At 41.3% G+C, this 21,701-nt stretch overlaps 1 protein-coding gene and 1 pseudogene across 1 annotated transcript; both read left to right on the top strand.

Moving 5' to 3' along the window:
- Window positions 1–36: 36 nt before the first annotated feature.
- Window positions 37–7,604, top strand: LOC123790253 (protocadherin alpha-6-like). Its single transcript, XM_045794481.2, has one exon. It carries the CDS (start codon window positions 5,132–5,134, stop codon window positions 7,574–7,576), a length of 2,445 nt encoding a protein of 814 aa, XP_045650437.1. The 5' UTR covers window positions 37–5,131; the 3' UTR covers window positions 7,577–7,604.
- A 117-nt stretch (window positions 7,605–7,721) lies between these two features.
- On the top strand, window positions 7,722–19,935 carry LOC123790252 (protocadherin alpha-7 pseudogene; annotated as a pseudogene).
- The last annotated feature ends 1,766 nt before the right edge of the window (window positions 19,936–21,701 follow it).

Raw genomic sequence — 21,701 nt, 5'->3', positions numbered from 1 at the left:
GGGGAGGAGAGGGGGAAGGAGAAGCAGGCTCCCCACTGAGCAAGGAGCCGAGTGGGGCTCGATCCCAGGACCCTGGGATCATGACCTGAGCCGAAGGCAGCCTTTTTTTTTTTTTTTTAAGATTTTATTTATTTATTTGACAGAGATAGAGACAGCCAGCGAGAGAGGAAACACAAGCAGGGGGAGTAGGAGAGGAAGAAGCAGGCTCACAGCGGAGGAGCCTGATGTGGGGCTCAATCCCAGAATGCCGGGATTACACCCTGAGCCGAAGGCAGACGCCTAACCGCTGAGCTACCCAGGCGCCCCTGAAGGCAGCCTTTTAACTGACTGAGCCACCCAGATGCCCCTCCTTGAACATTTTTAATTGCACATTGGCTTGCATTATATTTCTTCCAGAGCTTAGCAACATGGAGGTCTTTCACAAACTTGGTAAGAGTAGACTGCCTGAGATTAAGTAATACCTCACAAATTGTTTATACTCAGATAAGACTGAATCATTATCTAATACTGTTATGTCTAAAATTCAATAACAAAATTCACCAGTAAAATTCTCCTAAACTTTTTAAAATCGTTCTTGCTTTAGAACACAGTGATGAGTTTATGTATGTGTTTATGTATGTATTGACATACAGTGTTATGTTAGTTTCAGATGTACAATATAGTGATTCAACATTTCTATACGTTATTCAGGGATCATCATGGCAAGTGTACTCTTAATCCCCTTCACCTATTTCACCCATTCCCCAATCCCCCCCTCCACTCTGGTAACTATCAGTTTGTTCTCTATAGTTAAGAGTCTCTTTTGGTTTGTCTCTTTTTTTCATTTGTTTTCTTTCTTAAATTCCACATATGAGTGAAATCATATGGTATTTGTCTTTCTCTGACTTATTTCTCTTAGCATTATACTTTCTAGATCCATCGATGTTGTTGCTAATAGCAAGATGTCTTTAGTTTTTAATAGCTGAGTAATATTTCATTATATATATATATCTCACATCTTTATCCATTCATCTTTTGATGGTCACTTGAGATGCTTTTGTAATTTGGCTATTGTAATTAATCCTGCAATAAACATAGGGGTGCATATATCCCTTCAGCATAGTGTTCATATTCTTTGGGTTAATACCCAGTAGTGGAATTACTGGATCATAGGGTAGTTCTATTTTTAATATCTTGAGGAACCTGCTTACAGTCTTCCATAGTGGCTGTGCCAGTTTGCATTCTCACCAACAGTGCATGAAGGTTCCTTTTTCTCACTAACATCCTCGCTAACACCTGTTGTTTCTTGTGTTGATTTTAGCCGTTCTGACAGGCGTGAGGTGACATCTTATTGTAGTTTTGATTTGCATTTCCCTGAGGATGAGTGATGTTGAGCATCTTTTTATGTGTTGGTTAGCCATCTGAATACCTTCTTTGGAGAAATGTCTGTTCATGTTTTCTGCCCAGTTTAATTGGATTATTTGGTTTTTAGGTGTTGAGTTACACAAGTTCTTTATATTTTTAGATACTAACCATTTATTGGACATGTCATTTGCAAATATCTTTCCCATTCAGTTGGTCTTTCTTTAGTTTTGTTGATAGTTTCCTTTGCTATGCAGAAGCTTTTTATTTTGATGTAGTCCCAATAGTTTAATTTCACTTTTCTTTTACTGGCCTCAAGAGACATACCTAGAAAAATGTTGCAATGGCTGATATAAGAGAAATTAATGCCTGTGCTCTTTATTGGTATTTATTGTTGCTTTTTGTTTTCAGATTAAAAAAATTAGTACCATGATACAAAATCTTCTCTTGGGTTTGTTGTTTATCAAGGCAATTCTTTATAACAAAGCTGTACATTTGATTTTACCATAGGCAAAAGCAGTCTCTATCTCAAATGTTCCACATTTCATATGATAAAAATTTAATTTACTTTTTATTACTTTGGCTATTTCTTACATTCTCACATGTATTTAATTGTATCATAGTTGTATCATACTATTTAAATATTTCTAGTACTGTATTACTTTGAGGAAGCTCTGTAAATTGAGAGGGAGTTCTCACCCCTAAATTTGAAGTTAACACTTGTCAGCTTTTGAAAAAATTAAGTTATTTTTAAAATATAAACTCTTTATTTATATTGTAACTGAAATATTTCTTTGCTGGGAGAGGAAGCTGTCCATAAATTGACTAAAGTTTTTCTCTACATAATCTTCTTCCTTGACTGGAATGAAGTATTTGAGTAAATAAATGAACAAATACATAAGCTATTTCTTATGAGAAGACCAATATTTTCCTTTTCCGTGTTTTTAAAAAGATTTTATTTATTTATTTGAGAGAGAGAGTGAAGAGAGAGTATGAGGGGGGCTAGGGTCAGAGGGAGAAGCAGACTCCCTGCTGAGCAGGGATCCCCACATTAGGCTTGATCCCTGAACTCCAGGATCATGACCTGAGCCAAAGGCAGAGGCTTGACCAACTGAGCTACCCAGACACCCCTCCTTTTCCATGTTTATTTTATAGGAAGGATTTCAGTAACATTGCATAATTTTCTACTGGGAGCCGATAAGCAGGATTATTACAAAAGTCCCAATTAATTGGATTATATATCACTCTTCTAGAAATTCCTAGGAACTGCAATAGAGATTTGATAGTTAACTTTAATTAGCTAGTTTTATTTTTATTTTTTAAATAGTTTAATTATTTATTTGATAGAGAGAAGGAGCACAAATGGGGGGGGTAGCGAGTGGCAAAGGGAGAGGGAGAAGACTCCCTGCTGAACAAGGATTCCCCACAAGGGGCTCAATCTTAGAGATCATGACCTGAGCTGAAGTCAGACACTTAACCAACTGAGCCACCCAGATGCCCCTAATTAGCTAATTTTAAAGTAGAAATTCAAAGAGACTCTTCACATAGACCAAAATTTATGAAAAATCTTAACCACTATAGAAAACTTTTAACAATTAGACTGCAAGCTAGGGGTGCCTGGGTAGCTCAGTTGGTTAAGTGGCAGGTTCTAGATCTCGGCTCAGGTCTTGATGTCAGGGTCGTGAGTTCAAGCCCTGCATTGGGCTTAAAAAAAGAAAACCCTGCAAACTAATATATCTTTTGTCAAGGCTTATCTTCCTGCAAGCAAAGGGAAATTTCATTTTGGGAGATATTATTGGTTAGCACATGAACTCTTTGTTTACCCAAAATGGCAGCAATAGAAATTCAGTGATGGGGAGTATTACAGAGATCTGGGTCAATTCGTTTAAGATGAAGCTTCTCATAGTGGTGGGGAGCTTTGTATTATTACAGTTGCTGTGAGGTTTTACAAGTATATCAGAATTTTGGGGGGTGGGTGTTGGCAAGTGTCCATTTGAAAAGTCTTTTTTGTGTGTGTGCCTCATTTTGAGGAAGAGTTTGATCATCTCCAATTGATAATATTACAGATAAATTCATGGTAAAATTGACATTTGGGCTTCATTTTGGTATCGGGATAACATTTTCACACGTAAAGATGGAGGTAATTTTAGAAACACCTTGAACAAAGGTTGTGCTGAGGAAGAAGACAAGGAAGTGATCTAGATTGTCTGCAAAATAGAATTCACATTGGAGAGTAGTTAAAAATAACACTGGAAATGTTGACTTGTGATTGCATCTCAGGTTGTGTAGAAGTGACTCTACTGTCATGGAATTTCTACCTTTAGTGCAATTCAATAATAGCTGTATTCATGAAGATAAATAGGGTAGTATGTGAAAAGACAGATGGACTGTTGACAGATTTTGAATAAGGCAGGTAAGGGAGGAGGACTAATAAAAAATTCATATAGGTGACATGTAGAATGTTCATGCCATGGGGGTTAGTAATGATATCTCTTCATAATCTTCAAACTGTAATCAAATTATTTTCTGGGAGTCATCAGCCTGCATGGGTGAAAATAACAATTAGAACCATAGAAAGGGGGGCACCTGGGTGGCTCAGTCGGTTAAGCGGTTAAGTGTCTGCCTTTGGCTCAGGTCATGATCCCATAGGATCATGCCCCACAGATCACTCCCTGCTCAGCAGGGAGCCTGCTTCTCCCTCTCTCTTTGCTCCTCCTCACTGCTCACTGGTGCGCTCTCTCTCTCTCTTTCTCTCTGCTGTCTCTTTCTCTAAAAACAAAAAAATAAAAATAAAATCTTTTTTTAAAAAAGAGAACCATAGAAAGGGGGGAGGAAGATGTGGGTTTGGGAATACCTTCAGTAAAAGTCTTATTTGAGACACTGGAAGTGGATGAGAGCACTTAAAGGAAAGCATATACAAAGTTGAGATTGAGAGAAAAGGATGAGCTCATTTAGGAGCAGCTGAAGGATCAGAGCATTAAAGAGTTATGGGTAGATATTCCACTAGAATTTGCAGTGATGAAGTATGTGAAGGGAAGTGTTTTGAGGAGGAGGCCCAATATAAACTGCAGGAAAACTTAGAAATGCTGTAAAGAATATGCACTATAATTTTCCTCTTCAATTATTAAATAAAAGAAACAGCCTTGGGAGTATTTAATATTCATCAAAGAAAGAAAGAATGGACTTCAATAATCTATAAGGTTTTAAAAATCTGGATAAAATTTGTTAATTTAAAATTACATTCCATTATTTTCTCAGAGCAAAATATAGTAGCATGTCCTATAACAGAAATATATGCACATGTTTCTTCTCTACACACAGAGTGTAGTATAGTTTGCACTTCTAATTCCCAGACTACTTAAGATCACAAATTTTCTGAACTGGTTGGTAACAGTAATTAAATTATTGTGAGAGAAGTTGTTTTGCTATGAATTATCTGATTCCTCACCCTGCTCTAAACTAATAAAAGAAATCAGACGAGATGAAACTGGCTCTGCAAATTACGAACATAAGGAGATTTACTATTAAAGTAAGGCAAAATAAGATTTTTCTTTTTTTAACTTAGAGGACTACAGCTTAGCGCGGTTATGTGAGTTCATTTCTTACCCTTTGAAGCCGCATGATGTCGCTGTCTACCATGAAGTCAATCTAGTTATTACAGTATGCAAAATCCACTCCTCCTATTACTGATTAGTTCCACGAGTGCTCAGTGATGTCAGGAGCAGAAGAATTGGATTAACAGACTTGGGATCATACAGATTTCATCTTAATTGCGAGACAAGATCTTCTGATGGAAATAAAACAAGTATTTGACATGGTTATTACCCTGGAAGGCCGACTGGGATCTCAGTATCTGCTGCTCTCGCTTCTGCTCCTTGCAGCGTGGGAGGAGGGCAGCGGCCAGGTCCACTACTCGGTCCCGGAGGAGGCCAAACACGGCACCTTCGTCGGCCGCATCGCCCAGGACTTGGGGCTGGAGCTGGCGGAGCTGGTGCCACGCCTGTTCCGGGTGGCGTCCAAAGGCCACGGGGACCTTCTGGAGGTAAATCTGCAGAATGGCATTTTGTTTGTGAATTCTCGGATCGACCGGGAGGAGCTGTGCGGGCGGAGTCTGGAGTGTAGCATCCACCTGGAGGTGATCGTGGACAGGCCGCTGCAGGTTTTTCATGTGGAGGTGGAGGTGAAGGACATTAACGACAACGCGCCGGTGTTTCGTTTAAAGGAACAAAGAGTGCTGATTTACGAATCAAGGCTGCCAGATTCTCTGTTTCCACTAGAGGGCGCGTCAGATGCGGATGTTGGCTTGAATTCCCTCTTAACCTATAAACTCAGTTCCAGCGAATACTTCGCCCTAGATGTGAAAACAAACAGTGATGACAATACACAAATTGGGCTCGTGCTAAGGAAATCCTTGGACAGAGAGGAAGCTCCCGAACATAACTTACTGCTGACAGCCACCGACGAAGGCAAACCTGAGCTCACTGGCACTGTTCAGCTGCTGGTCACTGTGCTGGACGTGAATGACAATGCTCCCAGTTTCGAACAAACTGAATATGAAGTAAGGATCTTTGAAAACTCCGGCAACGGAACAGTAGTCATCAGACTGAATGCTTCTGATCGGGACGAAGGAGTGAATGGTGAAATTTCATACTCTTTCAATAGCCTTGTTCCAACCGTGGTTAGAGACCAGTTTAGAATAGATCCAAATACTGGAGAAATAGTAACTAAAGGGAATTTAGATTTTGAAAAATTAAATTTATACAAAATTCGTATTGACGCGACGGACAAAGGCCACCCACCCATGGCTGGACATTGCACTGTTTTATTGAAAGTTTTGGATAAAAATGATAATGTCCCTCAGATTGCATTGACTTCCTTATCCTTGCCTATCCGAGAGGACGCTCAATTAGGTACTGTTATTGCCCTAATTAGCGTGTCAGATCTCGACTTCGGTGCCAACGGGCAAGTGACCTGCTCACTAACACCCCATGTCCCCTTCAAGCTGGTGTCCACCTTCAAGAATTACTATTCGCTGGTGCTGGAAAGCGCCCTGGACCGAGAGAGCGTGGCGAACTATGAGCTGGTGGTGACAGCACGAGACGGAGGCTCGCCTTCGCTCTCCGCCACGGCCAGCGTGTCCGTGGAAGTGGCCGACGTGAACGACAACGCGCCGGCATTCGCACAGCCCGAGTACACGGTGTTCGTGAGGGAGAACAACCCGCCCGGCTGCCACATCTTCACGGTGTCTGCGCGCGACGCCGACGCGCAGGAGAACGCGCTGGTGTCCTACTCGCTGGTGGAGCGGCGCGTGGGCGAGCGTGCGCTGTCGAGCTACGTGTCGGTGCACGCGGAGAGCGGCAAGGTGTACGCGCTGCAGCCGCTGGACCACGAGGAGCTGGAGCTGCTGCAGTTCCAAGTGAGCGCGCGCGACGCGGGCGTGCCTCCGCTGGGCAGCAACGTGACGCTGCAGGTGTTCGTGCTGGACGAGAACGACAACGCGCCCGCGCTGCTGCCGCGGCCTGGGGCGGGCGGCGCGGGCGGCGCGCTGAGCGAGCTGGTGTCGCGGTCGGTGGGCGCGGGCCACGTGGTGGCGAAGGTGCGCGCGGTGGACGCGGACTCTGGCTACAACGCGTGGCTGTCGTATGAGCTGCAGCCGGCGGCGGGTGGCGCGCGCAGCCCGTTCCGCGTGGCGCTGTACACGGGCGAGATCAGCACGACGCGCACCCTGGACGAGGCGGACTCGGCGCGCCAGCGCCTGCTGGTGCTGGTGAAGGACCACGGCGAGCCGGCGCTGACGGCCACGGCCACTGTGCTGCTGTCGCTGGTGGAGAGCGGCCAGGCGCCAAAGGCGTCGTCGCGGGTGTTGGCGGGCGCGGCGGGCGCGGAGGCGGCGCTGGTGGATGTCAACGTGTACCTGATCGTCGCCATCTGCGCCGTGTCCAGCCTGTTGGTGCTGACGCTGCTGCTGTACACCGCGCTGCGGTGCTCGGCGCCGCCCACGGAGGGCGCGTGCGGGCCTGGCAAGCCCACGCTGGTGTGCTCCAGCGCGGTGGGGAGCTGGTCGTACTCGCAGCAGAGGCGGCAGAGGGTGTGCTCTGGGGAGGGCCCGCCCAAGACCGACCTCATGGCCTTCAGCCCCAGTCATCCACCTTGTGTGGTAGTCGGTGATATGAGCGAGCAACAGGATTTAAATGATGAGCATTGTGCCAAGGTAAGTCTGGATTTTCATAATTAACAGTGAATACACACATGAAATATTGTTTCCGTAGAATTTCTTTTTACGTTTTTCAATTTTTAAAAATTTGAATAAATTTGCTTAATATAATCTGTTCATTTTTCTGTTAACTATTGTAATCTATGTAGTTTGTTATTAGTCTTAATTTAAACTGGAATCAGACATTAGACCTATTTGTGGTACATTTTTAATATGCATAAGTAGTAGTGTTTTTTCTAATTATTTATGTAGAATTTTCATTTCTTTGCATTTGATCCAAATAGCCATTAAATAGAAATTCAAGGGAAATTGCACTTTGATCAAGTAAATTCATATAAAATCTGTATTGCTCAGACACTGCAAATCTCTTATATTTGAATTTCATTTGGTGTGTTGCTTTTCATGGAGATATTTCTTCTTTTTAAAAAGTTTTTTATTTTGGTGCCTGGGTGGCTCAGTTGGTTAAGCATCTGCCTTCTGCTCAGATCATGATCCCAGTGTCATGGGATCCAGTCAGCATTGGGCTCCCTGCTAGTTCGCTGTCTCTCTCTCTCTAAAATGAAGATTAAAACAAGTTTTTATTTAAATTCCAGTTAGTTAACATACAGTGTTATGTTAGTTTTAGGTGTACAATTTACAGATTTAGCACTTTCATATAATATCTGGTGTTCATCACAAGTGGACTCCTTAATTGGGGTCATCTATTTAACCCATCATCCACCCACCTCCCCTCTGGTAACCATCAGCTCATTCTCCATAGTTAGGAGTCTGTTTCTCGTCTTGCCTCTCTCCCTCTTTCTCTTTCGCTCTTTTTCTCCCCTGTGCTCATTTGTTTTGTTTCTTAAATTCCATATATGAGTGAAATCATATGGTCTTTGTCTTTGACTTATTTCGCTTAGCGTGATACTTCTCGAGCTCCATCCACATTGCTGAAAATGGCAAGATATCATTCTTTTTCATGCTGAGTAATATTCCATTGTGTATATACATGTGTATCACATCTTCTTTATCCATTCATCAGTCATTGGACACCTGAGCTGTTTCCATTTTTGACTATTATGGATAATGCTGCTATAAACATCAGGGTGCGTGTATCACTTTGAATCTGTATTTCTGTATCCTTTGGGTAAATACCCAGTAGTGCAATTGCTGGATGGTAAGGAAGTTCTATTTTTTAACCTTTTGATGAAACTCCATGCTGTTTTCCAGAGCTGGCTGCACCAGTTTGCGTTCCCACCCACACTGAAAGTGGGTTCCTCTTTCTTCCCATCCTGGCCAATACCTGTTGTTTCTTGTGTTGTTGATTTTAGCCATTCTGACAGGTTGAGGTGATATTTCATTGTAGTTTTTTTTTTAAAGATTTTTTATTTATTTATTCGATAGAGATAGAGACAGCCAGCGAGAGAGGGAACACAAGCAGAGGGAGTGGGAGAGGAAGAAGCAGGCTCATAGCGGAGGAGCCTGATGTGGGGCTCGATCCCAGAACGCCAGGATCACGCCCTGAGCCGAAGGCAGACGCTTAACCTCTGTGCCACCCAGGCGCCCCTCATTGTAGTTTTGATTTGTGTTTCCCTGATAATTAGTGATGTTGAGTATTTTTTTTATGTGCCTCTTGGCCATCTGTATGTCTTCTTTGGGAAAATGTCTATTCATGCTTTCTGCCAATTTTCAAGTGGATTTTTCATTTTTAGGTGTTGAGTTTTTTAATACTTAATATATTTTGGATACCATCCCTTTATCAGAAATGTCATATGCAAATATCTTCTTCCATTCTGTAGGCTGCCTCTTAGTTTTGTTGATTGAATCCTTCACTGTGTAGGACCTTTTTTATCTTGATGAAGTCCCAGGAGTTTTTGCTTTTATTTCTCTGGCCTCAGGAGATATATCTGGAAAGAAATTGCTATGCCTATGTCAAAGATGTTACAGCTCGTGTTCTCTAGGATTTTTATGGTTTCGAGTCTCACGGTTAGGTCTGTAACCCACTTTGAATTTATTTTTGTGTATTATTTTCTGTAAGAAAATGGTCTAGTTTCATTCTTTTGCATATTGCTGTCCAATTTTTTCAATACCATCTCTTGAAGAGACTGTCTTTTTCCCCATTGGATATTTTTTCCTGCTTTGTCGAAGATTAATTGACCATATAGTTGTGGGTTCATTTCTGGATTTTCTATTGTGTTCTGTTGGTCTCTGTTTCTTTTTTTGTGCCAATCCCATACTATCTTGATCACTACAGCTTTGTAATATAACTCGAAGTCCGGAATTGTGATGCCTCCAGCTTTGCTGTTCAAGCTTGCTTTGGCTATTCGGGATCTTTTTTCATTCCATACAAATTACAGGATTGTTTTTTCTATCTGTGTGAAGAATGCTGCTGATCTTATGATATGGACTGCTTTAAATGTTTAGATTGCTTTGGGTAGTATTGACATTTTCTTTACATTTTTGTCATCTTCAATTTTTTTCATCAGTGTTTTACGGTTTTCAGAGTACATGTCTTTCACCTCTTTAGTTAGGTTTATTCCTAGGTATCTTACTGGTTTTGGTGCAGTTGTAAATGGGCTTGGTTATTCAATTTCTTTCTGCTGCTTCATTATTGGTATATAGAAATGCAACAGATTTCTGTACATTGATTTTGTATTTTGTGACTTCACTGAATTCATTTATCAGTTATGGCAATTATTTGGTGGAGTCTGTTGGGTTTTCTATATAGATTATCATATCATCTGCAAATAATGAAAATTTTACTTCTTCCTTGCTAATTCGGATGCCTTTTATTTCCTTTTTTTCCCTGATTGCTGTGGTTGGGACTTCCAGTACTATATTAAGTAACAGTGGTAAGAGTGGACATCCTTGTCTTGTTCTTGACCATAGAGGAAAAGCTCTCAGTTTTTCCTCATCAAGGATGATATTAGCTGTGGGTTTTTAATAGATGACCTTTATTATGTTGAGGAATGTCCCCTCTAAACCTACTTTGTTGAGGGCCTTTATCATGTACTTTGTCAGATGCTTTTTCTGCATCTACTGAAAGGATCATATGGTTCTTATTTTTTCTTTTGTTAATGTGGTGTTTCATGTTGATTGATTTGTAGAAATTGGACCACTCTTTCAACCCAGAAATAAATCTTACTTGATCGTGGTGAATGATTTTTTTAATGTATTGTTGGATTTGGTTTGCTAGTATTTTATTGAGAATTTTTGCATTTATGTTCATCGGAAATATTGGCCTGTAGTTCTTTTCTTCAGTGGAGTCTTTATCTGGTTTTGTCATCAGGGTAATGCTAGCCTCATAGAATTTTCTTTCTTTTTTTTTTTAAAGATTTTATTTATTTGACAGAGAGAGACAGTGAGGGAGGGAACACAAGCAAGGGGAGTGGGAGAGGGAGAAGCAGGCTTCCCGATGAGCAGGGAGCCCGATGAGGGGCTCATCCCAGGACCCTGGGATCATGACCTGAGCCAAAGGCATATGCTTAAGAGCTGAGCCACCCAGGTGCCCCTAGCCTCATAGAATTCTATTCTTTTTTTGGAATAGTTTGGGAAGAATATGTATTAACTCTTCTTTAAATCTTTGGTAGAATTTTCCTTGAAGCCATCTGGCCCTGAACTTTTGTTTATTGGGAATTTTTTGATTACTGATTCAATTTCTTTACTGGTGATTGGCCTGTTCAAGTTTTCTATTTCTTCCCGTTTCAGTTTTGGTAGTTTATATGTTCGTAGGGTTTTATCCATCTTTTTAAGGTTGTCCAATTTGTTGGCATATAGTTTTTCATAATATTCTCCTAAAATTGTATTTCTGTGGTTTTGGTTGTTATTTCTCCTCTCTCATTTGTGATTTTTAAAAATTTGGGTCCCTTCTCTTTTTGCTAAGTCTGGCTAGAAGTTTATCAATTTTATTAATCTTTTCAAAGAACCGACTTCTGGTTTCATTGATCTGTTCTGCTTTTTTAGTTTCTCTAACATTTATTTCTGCTCTAATGTTTATTATTTCCCTCTTTCTGATGCTCTTTTAGGTGTAAGGTTAGGCTATTTATTTGAGGTTTTTCTTGCTTCTTGAGGTAGGCCTGTATTATTAACAACTTCCCTCTTAAGACTGCCTTTGCTGCATCCCAAAGGTTTTGGACCATCATGTTTTAATTTTCACGTACTTTTTTTTTACTCTCTTTGATTTCCTGGGTGACCCATTCATTGTTTAGCAACATATTGTTTAACCTCCATGTGTTTGTGGTCTTTCCAAATGTTTTCTTATGGATGACTTGTAGTTTCATAGTGTTGTGGTTAGAAAAGGTGCAAGGCATGATTTCAGTTTTTCCATATTTGTTGAGGACTGATTTGTGACCCAGTATGTGAACTATTCTGGAGAATGTCAAGCCTCTCATCAGGCTCCACTCTCATAGTGGAGTCTGCTTGAGATTCTCTTTCTCCCTAAACAAACAAACAAACAAATAAATAAAATCTTTTTTTAAAATGGAGACGTTCCCTCTAAGAGAATACTGAACATGACGGGCATTCCTGGGAACAGACAAACTTAAGTAAATGAGTACACAGAAAACCCCAATGTGTCTAGAAACAGAATAGTCTGCTTTGGTCAAAACATGGTTCTTACAGGAAGGAATATGAGATAAGGCAGGAAAAGTAATATGAGAAAAAGTTCTTGGTTAAGTTAGAATACCAGACTAAGAAATTTTGACTCACCTCTAAAGTCATGTGAAAACTACAAGTATGAAACAACAGTAATAAAAGGTGTGTTTCAGGAAGGTGACTGTCAGGATTTAGTGAAGGATAAATGGGGTTGTGGCAAGATAACACAATAAGAAGCTGTTGAAATAATCCAGGATAGCAGCAATATTTAAAACTCATTTGGGCAGAGTCAGGAGGCAGAAGCACAGTGGAGGGCCAGCAGGTTGTGGAACTTCATGTTGGGCTCCATTTGGTGGCCTCTAAGTGGTGCCCCCTTTGAGAATGCCATCCCACAGCAAGGAAGTCCCAGGTTCTCTTGTGGCCCTGGTGATTAATGCCAACTCATTGCCACTGAACATGGTTGGAACAGAAAATTGAAACATGGCAACAGACCCCTTCGGACAAGGTTTTCAAAACAAAAACAGAGTTGCAATCTCGGTAGAACTGGGCAATGCGGAAAGACAATTACTAGTGTAACCAATCTTCAACCAAATCATCCTGGAGCAAGCAATGCATTCTGGAAACCCTCTCTCAAGAAGGACTTTCAGGGGCACATGGGTGGCTCAGTCAGTTAAGCTTCTGACTCTTGATTTCGCCTGAGGTTATGATCTCAGCGTCATGAGATGGAGCCCAGTGTGGAACCTGCTTAAGATTCCCTCTCTCCCTCTCCCTCTGTCCTCCCACCCATGCTTACATGTGCACATGCTTGCATGCCCCCTCTCTCTCTTTCTGAAAAAAAAAAAAAAGGACTTCAAGGTCATGCTGAGCTGCGACATATTACAGCCTAGCAAAGGCAGCTTTGCCTCATGCATGTGAGCATTCAGCTGCATGCTTCATGACTCAAGACTCTGCATTTGGGAATCATATTCTTCCTATTTTACCTCACCTTGACCTAGAATGAAGAAAATATTTGTAATAAAAGTGACTGTAATATCAAATGCCAAAACTATCATTCAGAATTGATATTATCATTCAGAATTGAATTCAGTGACTTCCAGAATTTTGGTGAACATTTATATTTTTTGCTTATTTAAACGAAGTTATGGACTTCTGGGTGGCTTAGTCAGTTAAGCATCTGCCTTCAGCTCAGGTCATGATACCAAGGTCCTGGGATTGAGGCCCCTGTTGGGCTCCCTGCTCGGTGGGGAGCCTGCTTCTCCCTCTACCCCTCCCCCCTGCTCGCGATCTCTCTCTCTTTCAGATAAATAAATAAGATCTTTTTTAAAAAGTAAAAAAAATAAAGGTATGTGTAAGTCAAAACAGTAAAGGAGAGTCACCAGGATGATGTGAGCTTTGGAAGCTGTATTATCGGAGTGACTGATTATGTTACCCATGACTGTAACTTTTTTGTTATGTAGTTTGATTTTTTAACTCTAAATCAGGCTCTGATTTGGATGGTCACATAGTTCACCCCTGCAGCCCCCAACTAGTTGGACTAATATGTCCACAATAGACTTAACTTTCTAGTACTTAACTTTAAACAAATGAGGGTGCTTCAAAAAATGTGAACCAGTAGGCTTAAATAAGTTATATTCCTATTTACTGTTTGATATCAATGTACCTTTTGAATTTATAGTCAACATGCTATCCTAAAATACTGTTTAACTCATAACTAGCTCCCCTATTCTCCACTTTAAAAGGAAATCTAAGTTAAGACTAGACTACCAACCAGTCTTAAACATTTTTATAAACCTATGCCAGTAAAATTATATGACTAAATGGTATTGAAGACAATTAATTGTGAGAAATGTGGTTTTAAAATGTGTACATGCTCTTAGTGTTACTATATAAATGGTATGCCTATGTGGTTTTATCGTCCATTTTTGTGCTAATTAAAAACATATACAAGTTGGAAAAAACTCATTTAGGCAGATAATCAAAATTGGAAAGCAATACAAGTGTAATTATTTAATTTGCACTTGGAAACATAGGAATGAAACATTCAAGAAAAGCTGCTCTGTGAAGTAAAATTAAAAAGGATAAAACACCCCAAACTTGATTAAAGGACTACCGTAAGTATGACAGATGAGTACCAACATTCATCTAATGAAAGTAAATTTATGTTATGAAATACATAATCTAAAATTGGAGGTTGTAAAAACAGGTAGATATTCATAAAATGTGGAGCTTAGAAAGGATGGAAAGAATACAGAGATAAGAACCTTGAACTTTTGAAGAGAGTTTATAAATTCTGACGAAAAGAAAAATTCAGAATACTTCCTCCATGCAAAATTCTCTTACTACAAATGATTCCTCCTTAGTACAAATGATCCCCTAAACCTTCTACTACTGTGTTTTCTCAGGAGAAGCATATGAATTAGTTGCTTATATCACTTGCTTCCTAAAAACAAACAACTCTTCTAAGTTTTTCTTCCATTAGTAAATACTTGGGATCTTGGGTCCCTAGAGAGACCAAGAGTTTTCTTAACAGAAATCTAAGAAAATGGAGTATACCTGAACTCTGACCAAAATATTTTAAAACTTAGTGTTCCTGCTGTGATTCGCTTTGTCAGATTTTTATTTTTATTTTTATTTTAAAACTGTGAGAAAACGCATTTTCAAGGCATAAGGGGACCACAGTAACAGTCACACTAAATGTTTAGAAGTTGTCTCTTAATGCTTTCAGCAAACATGAGAAGCGTTGTCCTGTGCTTTAACAAAACTGAACGGGGAAAAAAATCAACGGTTAAAATAAAACTTCACAATTATTAATAAAAAGTTGATATTTGTAGTTCGTACTTACTATTTGGCCACATGATGTCGCTCTTTACCGCGAAATTTTCTCATTCAAGACAAAACTAAGTCATCCCTTTTCCTATTGGAAAGACTTCACTCTCTCTACGCGGATGTCGAACAATGGCGAGCACTTCAGGATAGCAAGGAAGAGATAAGAAGATTCTTCCAAATTTTGAGACAAGTTACGATTTGAATTTAAAAAATCAATTAATTTGAAATGGTGTACTCGAGTCGAGGCGACCGGGGGCACCGGCATCTACTGCTGTTTTTCATAATTCTCAAAGCCTGGGAGAGCACAAGCGGCCAGATCCACTATTCGGTCCCGGAGGAGGCCAAACACGGCACGTTCGTCGGACGTATCGCCCAGGACTTGGGGCTGGAGCTGGCGGAGCTGGTGCCACGCCTGTTCCGGGTGGCGTCCAAAGGCCACAGGGACCTTCTGGAGGTAAATCTGCAGAATGGCATTTTGTTTGTGAATTCTCGGATCGACCGGGAGGCGCTGTGCGGGCGGAGTCTGGAGTGTAGCATCCACCTGGAGGTGATCGTGGACAGGCCGCTGCAGGTTTTCCATGTAGAGGTGGAGGTGAAGGACATTAACGACAACCCGCCTGAGTTCCCCCAGACACAAAAGAATCTATTTATAGCTGAATCCAGGATGCTTGACTCTCGGTTTCCACTAGAGGGCGCTTCCGACGCAGATATCGAGGAGAACGCTCTGTTGACTTACAGACTGAGCCCCAACGAGTTTTTCTCTCTGGACGTACCAACAAATGACGAACAGGTAAAACCTCTTGGACTTGTATTACGGAAACCTTTAGACAGGGAACAGTCTCCAGAACTTCATTTATTGCTCATGGCCACTGATAGAGGCAAACCTGAGCTGACCGGCACCGTTCAGTTATTCATCAAAGTGCTGGACGCCAATGACAATGCCCCAGCTTTCGACAGAACACTATATGCTGTGAAATTACCAGAAAATGTTCCCAATGGAACTTTGGTAATTAAGCTTAACGCCTCAGATTTGGATGAAGGCTTGAATGGGGACATTATTTACTCATTCTCTAGTGATGTTTCCCCAGATATAAAATCTAAGTTCTACATAGATGCCGTAAGTGGAGAAATTATAGCAATAGGACATATCGATTTTGAAGAAAGTAAAACCTACAAACTTCGAGTAGAAGCTATCGATAAAGGCTCCCTACCACTAGCTGGTCACTGTACAGTTCATGTGCAAGTTTTGGACGCTAATGATAATGCTCCAGAGTTGACTGTTACTTCCCTGTCTCTCCCTATCTCAGAGAATGCTCAGCCGGGCACAGTCATCACCTTGATTAACGTGTCTGACCGAGATTCTGGAGCTAATGGGGAGGTGATTTGCTCACTAACACCCCATGTCCCCTTCAAGCTGGTGTCCACCTTCAAAAATTACTATTCGCTGGTGCTGGAAAGCGCCCTGGACCGCGAGAGCGTGGCGAACTATGTTCTAGTAGTGACCGCGCGGGACGGAGGCTCGCCTTCGCTGTCCACCACAGCTAGCGTGTCCGTGGAAGTGGCCGACGTGAACGACAACGCACCGGCATTCGCGCAGCCCGAATACACCGTGTTCGTGAAGGAGAACAACCCGCCCGGCTGCCACATCTTCACGGTGTCTGCGCGCGACGCCGACGCGCAGGAGAACGCGCTGGTGTCCTACTCGCTGGTGGAGCGGCGCGTGGGCGAGCGTGCGCTGTCGAGCTACGTGTCGGTGCACGCGGAGAGCGGCAAGGTGTACGCGTTGCAGCCGCTGGACCACGAGGAGCTGGAGCTGCTGCAGTTCCAAGTGAGCGCGCGCGACGCGGGCGTGCCTCCGCTGGGCAGCAACGTGACGCTGCAGGTGTTCGTGCTGGACGAGAACGACAACGCGCCCGCGCTGCTGCCGCGGCCTGGGGCGGGCGGCGCGGGCGGCGCGCTGAGCGAGCTGGTGTCGCGGTCGGTGGGCGCGGGCCACGTGGTGGCGAAGGTGCGCGCGGTGGACGCGGACTCTGGCTACAACGCGTGGCTGTCGTATGAGCTGCAGCCGGCGGCGGGTGGCGCGCGCAGCCCGTTCCGCGTGGCGCTGTACACGGGCGAGATCAGCACGACGCGCACCCTGGACGAGGCGGACTCGGCGCGCCAGCGCCTGCTGGTGCTGGTGAAGGACCACGGCGAGCCGGCGCTGACGGCCACGGCCACTGTGCTGCTGTCGCTGGTGGAGAGCGGCCAGGCGCCAAAGGCGTCGTCGCGGGTATTGGCGGGCGCGGCGGGCGCGGAGGCGGCGCTGGTGGATGTCAACGTGTACCTGATCGTCGCCATCTGCGCCGTGTCCAGCCTGTTGGTGCTGACGCTGCTGCTGTACACGGCGCTGCGGTGCTCGGCGCCGCCCACGGAGGGCGCGTGCGGGCCTGGCAAGCCCACGCTCGTGTGCTCCAGCGCGGTGGGGAGCTGGTCATACTCGCAGCAGAGGCGGCAGAGGGTGTGCTCTGGGGAGGGCCCGCCCAAGACCGACCTCATGGCCTTCAGCCCCAGCCTTCCTCCGTGTCCTGGATCTCTAAATACAACGGAAGATCCACAAGCTTCTTTGGAGTCTTCTGGAAAGGTGGGTTGCTCAAATATTTTATTCATTTATACATTTATTTTTGAAGTGTGAAAGACATTCTTATTTTCAGACGGTGCTTTTAAATAGTATTTACTCATTTATTCTAGAGATCTGGCAATATTTTGTAATTTATTATTCGGAAATTGAATACTTTAAGTTTATACCTGCCTTTTGTGTTTGTACTTACAATTACGAATCGTTAAAAAGCATACATCGAGTAAATATTTATTGGGTGCTGAATCAGTTTCATTTAAAACCTGTCACGGGAGTCGTATTGAATTCTTAAAGCCGCGCTGGCACTGTACCTGAAAACTATTCAGTGAAAAACAACTTAATTGCTACACATTAAGTATACTTCAACACCACTCTATCATTTATTCATTTCTTAAAAAAAAAAAGATCCTACTGAGTTATTTGAGATAAAGAGAGCAGGCGCGCACAAGAGAAGGGAGAGACAGAAGGAGGAGGAGGAGCAGACTCCAGCTGACTCCCTCCTCCCGATGCGGGGGAGCTGGATCCCAGGAACCTGGGATCATGACAGGAGCAGAAGGTAGTCGCTTAACCTCTTCACCGACTGAGCCATCAGGTGCCCCTCATTTCTAAAGTTTGCATGGTACTTTAGTATATAATTCTACTGTTTATAAGAAACCGCAAAGCGGAAATATATAACTGTCGTTTTCTACCTTTCTCTGGATGGAGACTGGAGAGATGGTTGGCCAGCACTACTCAGTGTTTATTATTTCAATGAATAAATTTCAGTATACACTAGAAAGCAGTTACTTTACCTTAGGACTCTAATTCTGACAACAAATGTTAGAAATATAACTCTCATTCCAACTTTAGAAAAATATGTTTTTATATGCTTGACAGTGTATTGATTGAGAATCTTTTTTACATTTAGAAAATTTCTTGAAATTCATCTTTTATATGATATTGGAGAAAATACTTCCTGTCAGGTACTTTCTTTCTGCAGGAGACTTTCTCCTTTTTACTGAAATTTTTGTTAGTATATATTGTGCATTAGACATAATGTACATTCTACACTTTGAATTTTCTTGAAATTCAGTCTATAACTTTAAAAAGTTACCCCTATCAGTGGAGATGATGATTTACTTTTTTCTCAATATTCTGAAAAACAGAAATCTGTAGATGAATCGATCGCACCTTTAAACTCATTGCATGTTAAACTTATATTTCCTGAATTGTGGCATGTGACTTTCAGATTGGTGGTTCTTCACACTTATGTCTTTAGTCCAAGTTTTTGTTTTCTAATTTATATTTGAGAAACTTCATTGTACTTAGGTTGAGTTTTGTTATGTGACCTATTTTTCTATTCCAGTATTTTTTATCGTGTTAGATTTTTAACAAGGTATTCCTTAATTAAAAACTCAGCAGAGCAAAATCAGAGTAGCTTTGAGAATAGAGCCACAATAAAGCCCTGAAAGTGCAAGTAAAATTCACTTAAATAATATATTTCAGTAATTTTTTCTTTTCCCTTATAGAGGACATGATTTGTGTATATTACAAAGTAATCTTTTTTCTTTTCATTATATTTCTTTTTTAAAAAAATATGTATTTATTTATTTTTGAGAGAGAGAAAACAAGTGAGCAAGCACAGGGTGGGGGCAGAAGGAGAGGGAGAGAGAAACTTCAGCTGACTCCTTGCTGAGCCCAGAGCCCAACACAAGGCCAATGTCAAGACCCCGGGATCATGACCTGACCCGAAATCAAGAGTCCACTGCTCCACTGACTGTGCCCCCAGGGGCCCCTCTTTTCATTATATTTCTTTCAAAACTTGAGTATTCTCTGAACTCCTGTGGTCAATCCTGTCCATGTCTGTCAGCATAATTCACCCTAAATCGAGACTTAAATCTTCAGATATCACTGTCCTTGCACATGAAAGAGTGCAGAATTTGAACAGACTCTAACCTAAGGTCAGTCTAAAGAAGTAGAAAGGTATAAAAGCAATTTAGTAGAATAGATGAATCAATGAATTAAATGAATTGGGCCCAGGTATTTGATTGTATGTTATGTGGATTATATGGATTGAGGAGTGCTAGGTATTTAACCCCCCCCTTTAGTCTCTTAGAGTTAGTATTATTAAGAATTTACTATGTCTGGGGTGCCTGGGTGGCACAGTCCTTAAGCATCTGCCTTCGGCTCAGGGCGTGATCCCGGGGTTCTGGGATCGAGCCCCACATCAGGCTCCTCTGCTAGGAGCTTGCTTCTTTCTCTCCCACTCCCCCTGCTTGTGTTCCCTCTCTCGCTGGCTGTCTCTCTCTGTCGAATAAATAAATAAAATCTTTAAAAAAAAAGAATTACTATGTCTTCTATAATTATAAATTTTTTCTTTATTATTGATGGCTGTATTGATATAATTGGTAATTTTTGTCCTTTATATTAATATTTATTTTCTCCTGAATATGGGCTATCATCACATGCAAATTTTCAGAAGATCCATGAACATCTAGCAATGAATTTATCTTTTGCATCATCAGGAAGCATGAGCACACTCTAATCCAGGGAGTTTAGGATGTAAAACAGCTCGGAAATTCAAAATAGAGAGGTGAGAGCATGGAAGACACTTCAGTATTTTGCTTAGCAGCTAGCTCTCTGTGTTTCTGTGGATAACACTCTTCAATTCAAGCAGCAATCATGAAGCCAATAATGAAACTTCCCTATGTCAGTCCCTAAATTATAGTTTTTATATAGGTCTAACTATCTAAGTTCTGACCCAATCTTAGACACTTGAGTGTGAAGGGACACTATAAATAAATACACAAGACCACAGAAGTAAAGGGAGTATATCCCAGGTAACTTGTGGCCTATGGTCAGCCTACCCTATCCTAGACCTGATAATACTAAGTGCATTAACAACACCTGGAGTTCTTACTGAACATTCTGGTTCCCAGACTCCATCCCTACATTTCTGAAATAATTAGGACTGGCAAATCTGTATTTTAATAAGCACTCCAGGTGGTTCTTATTCAACTGAAGTTTTAGATCCAATAGCCCTATGAGATGCTTGGCAAACCAAGTTCTTATTATTTGACAGGATATAATCTAACTACCCCCTACTTTCTATTCATTATTGAAGATCTAATTGGTGCATTTATGTTATTACTTGCTATAAAATGCGCATGAACAGGAATGGAGTTTAGTTTATGTCATTACCTTGTGTGGAGATGATTATTCACTGATAAACTTATTAGATTCCAGATAATAACTCAAACTAAATGTTGATTGGTATTATGGATGGATCCACAACTTGTTAAACTTTAATTCATGCTTTACAAGAAAAATAACTCTTAAAACCAGAATTTGAATAGACTTTAACCTAAGATTAGTCTAAAGAAGTAGAAAAGTGTAAAAACAATTGGTAGAACAGATGAAGCAATGAATTAAATGACCCCTTCCTGTCAATTTTCTTGTTCATAAATGTTGCTCTATTTTTCAGCTCTTAATAACAACTGAAAGAATTCAAAATTTTTATCTCTTTGTAAATCATAACATCATTAAAGTAAATAAATTAACCTTTGGATAAGACCAAAGTTCCTATTATTAAGATTTCCCTTCTTGGGAAAAGAGAATTTTCTCTTTTTTTTTTTTCCTTTCAGTAGTGTAGTTATATTAATAGAGATTTTCAGTTGCTGAATATTTGATTGCAGGAACTTCGAGAATGAAAATATTTTTACTGCAGGTAGTGATGAAAAGCTTTATTGACACTGATAGAACTATTATATAATTCCAAAACTGTACATTTGGGGTCCTTGAAAAGATAACAATAACAAAGATGAAAGCACTTGTCTCTGCAAGTGGAAATCATAAAATTTTTAAATTATTTAGAATCATAATTAAGGTTATTTTTGCCCATGTAAGATGCATAGCAAAAAGCGAAACTTCTCCCTGTGTAACTGATTTCTCAGTAAAAGTACTTGCCTGTTTTTCTAAAGACAGGAACCACCAATCAGCCTATGCAGTAGTAATAGTAAAGGCATTGCAGAATGATAATATTCTACAGGTAATAATTTTTACCAAAAAGCCTATTATGGTCTTGACACATGTGAAAATAAATGTGGCTAAACTGAGACCTGAGAATATGGCCATTTATGAAACACTCACTCT

The sequence above is a fragment of the Ursus americanus genome, chromosome 5, assembly GCF_024610735.1.
Source record: "Ursus americanus isolate L20-20 chromosome 5, mUrsAme1.1.p, whole genome shotgun sequence".
NCBI classification, from domain to species: domain Eukaryota; kingdom Metazoa; phylum Chordata; class Mammalia; order Carnivora; family Ursidae; genus Ursus; species Ursus americanus.
The sequence above is the reverse complement of the archived record's forward strand: the minus strand, read 5'-3'. Positions and strand labels throughout refer to the sequence as shown.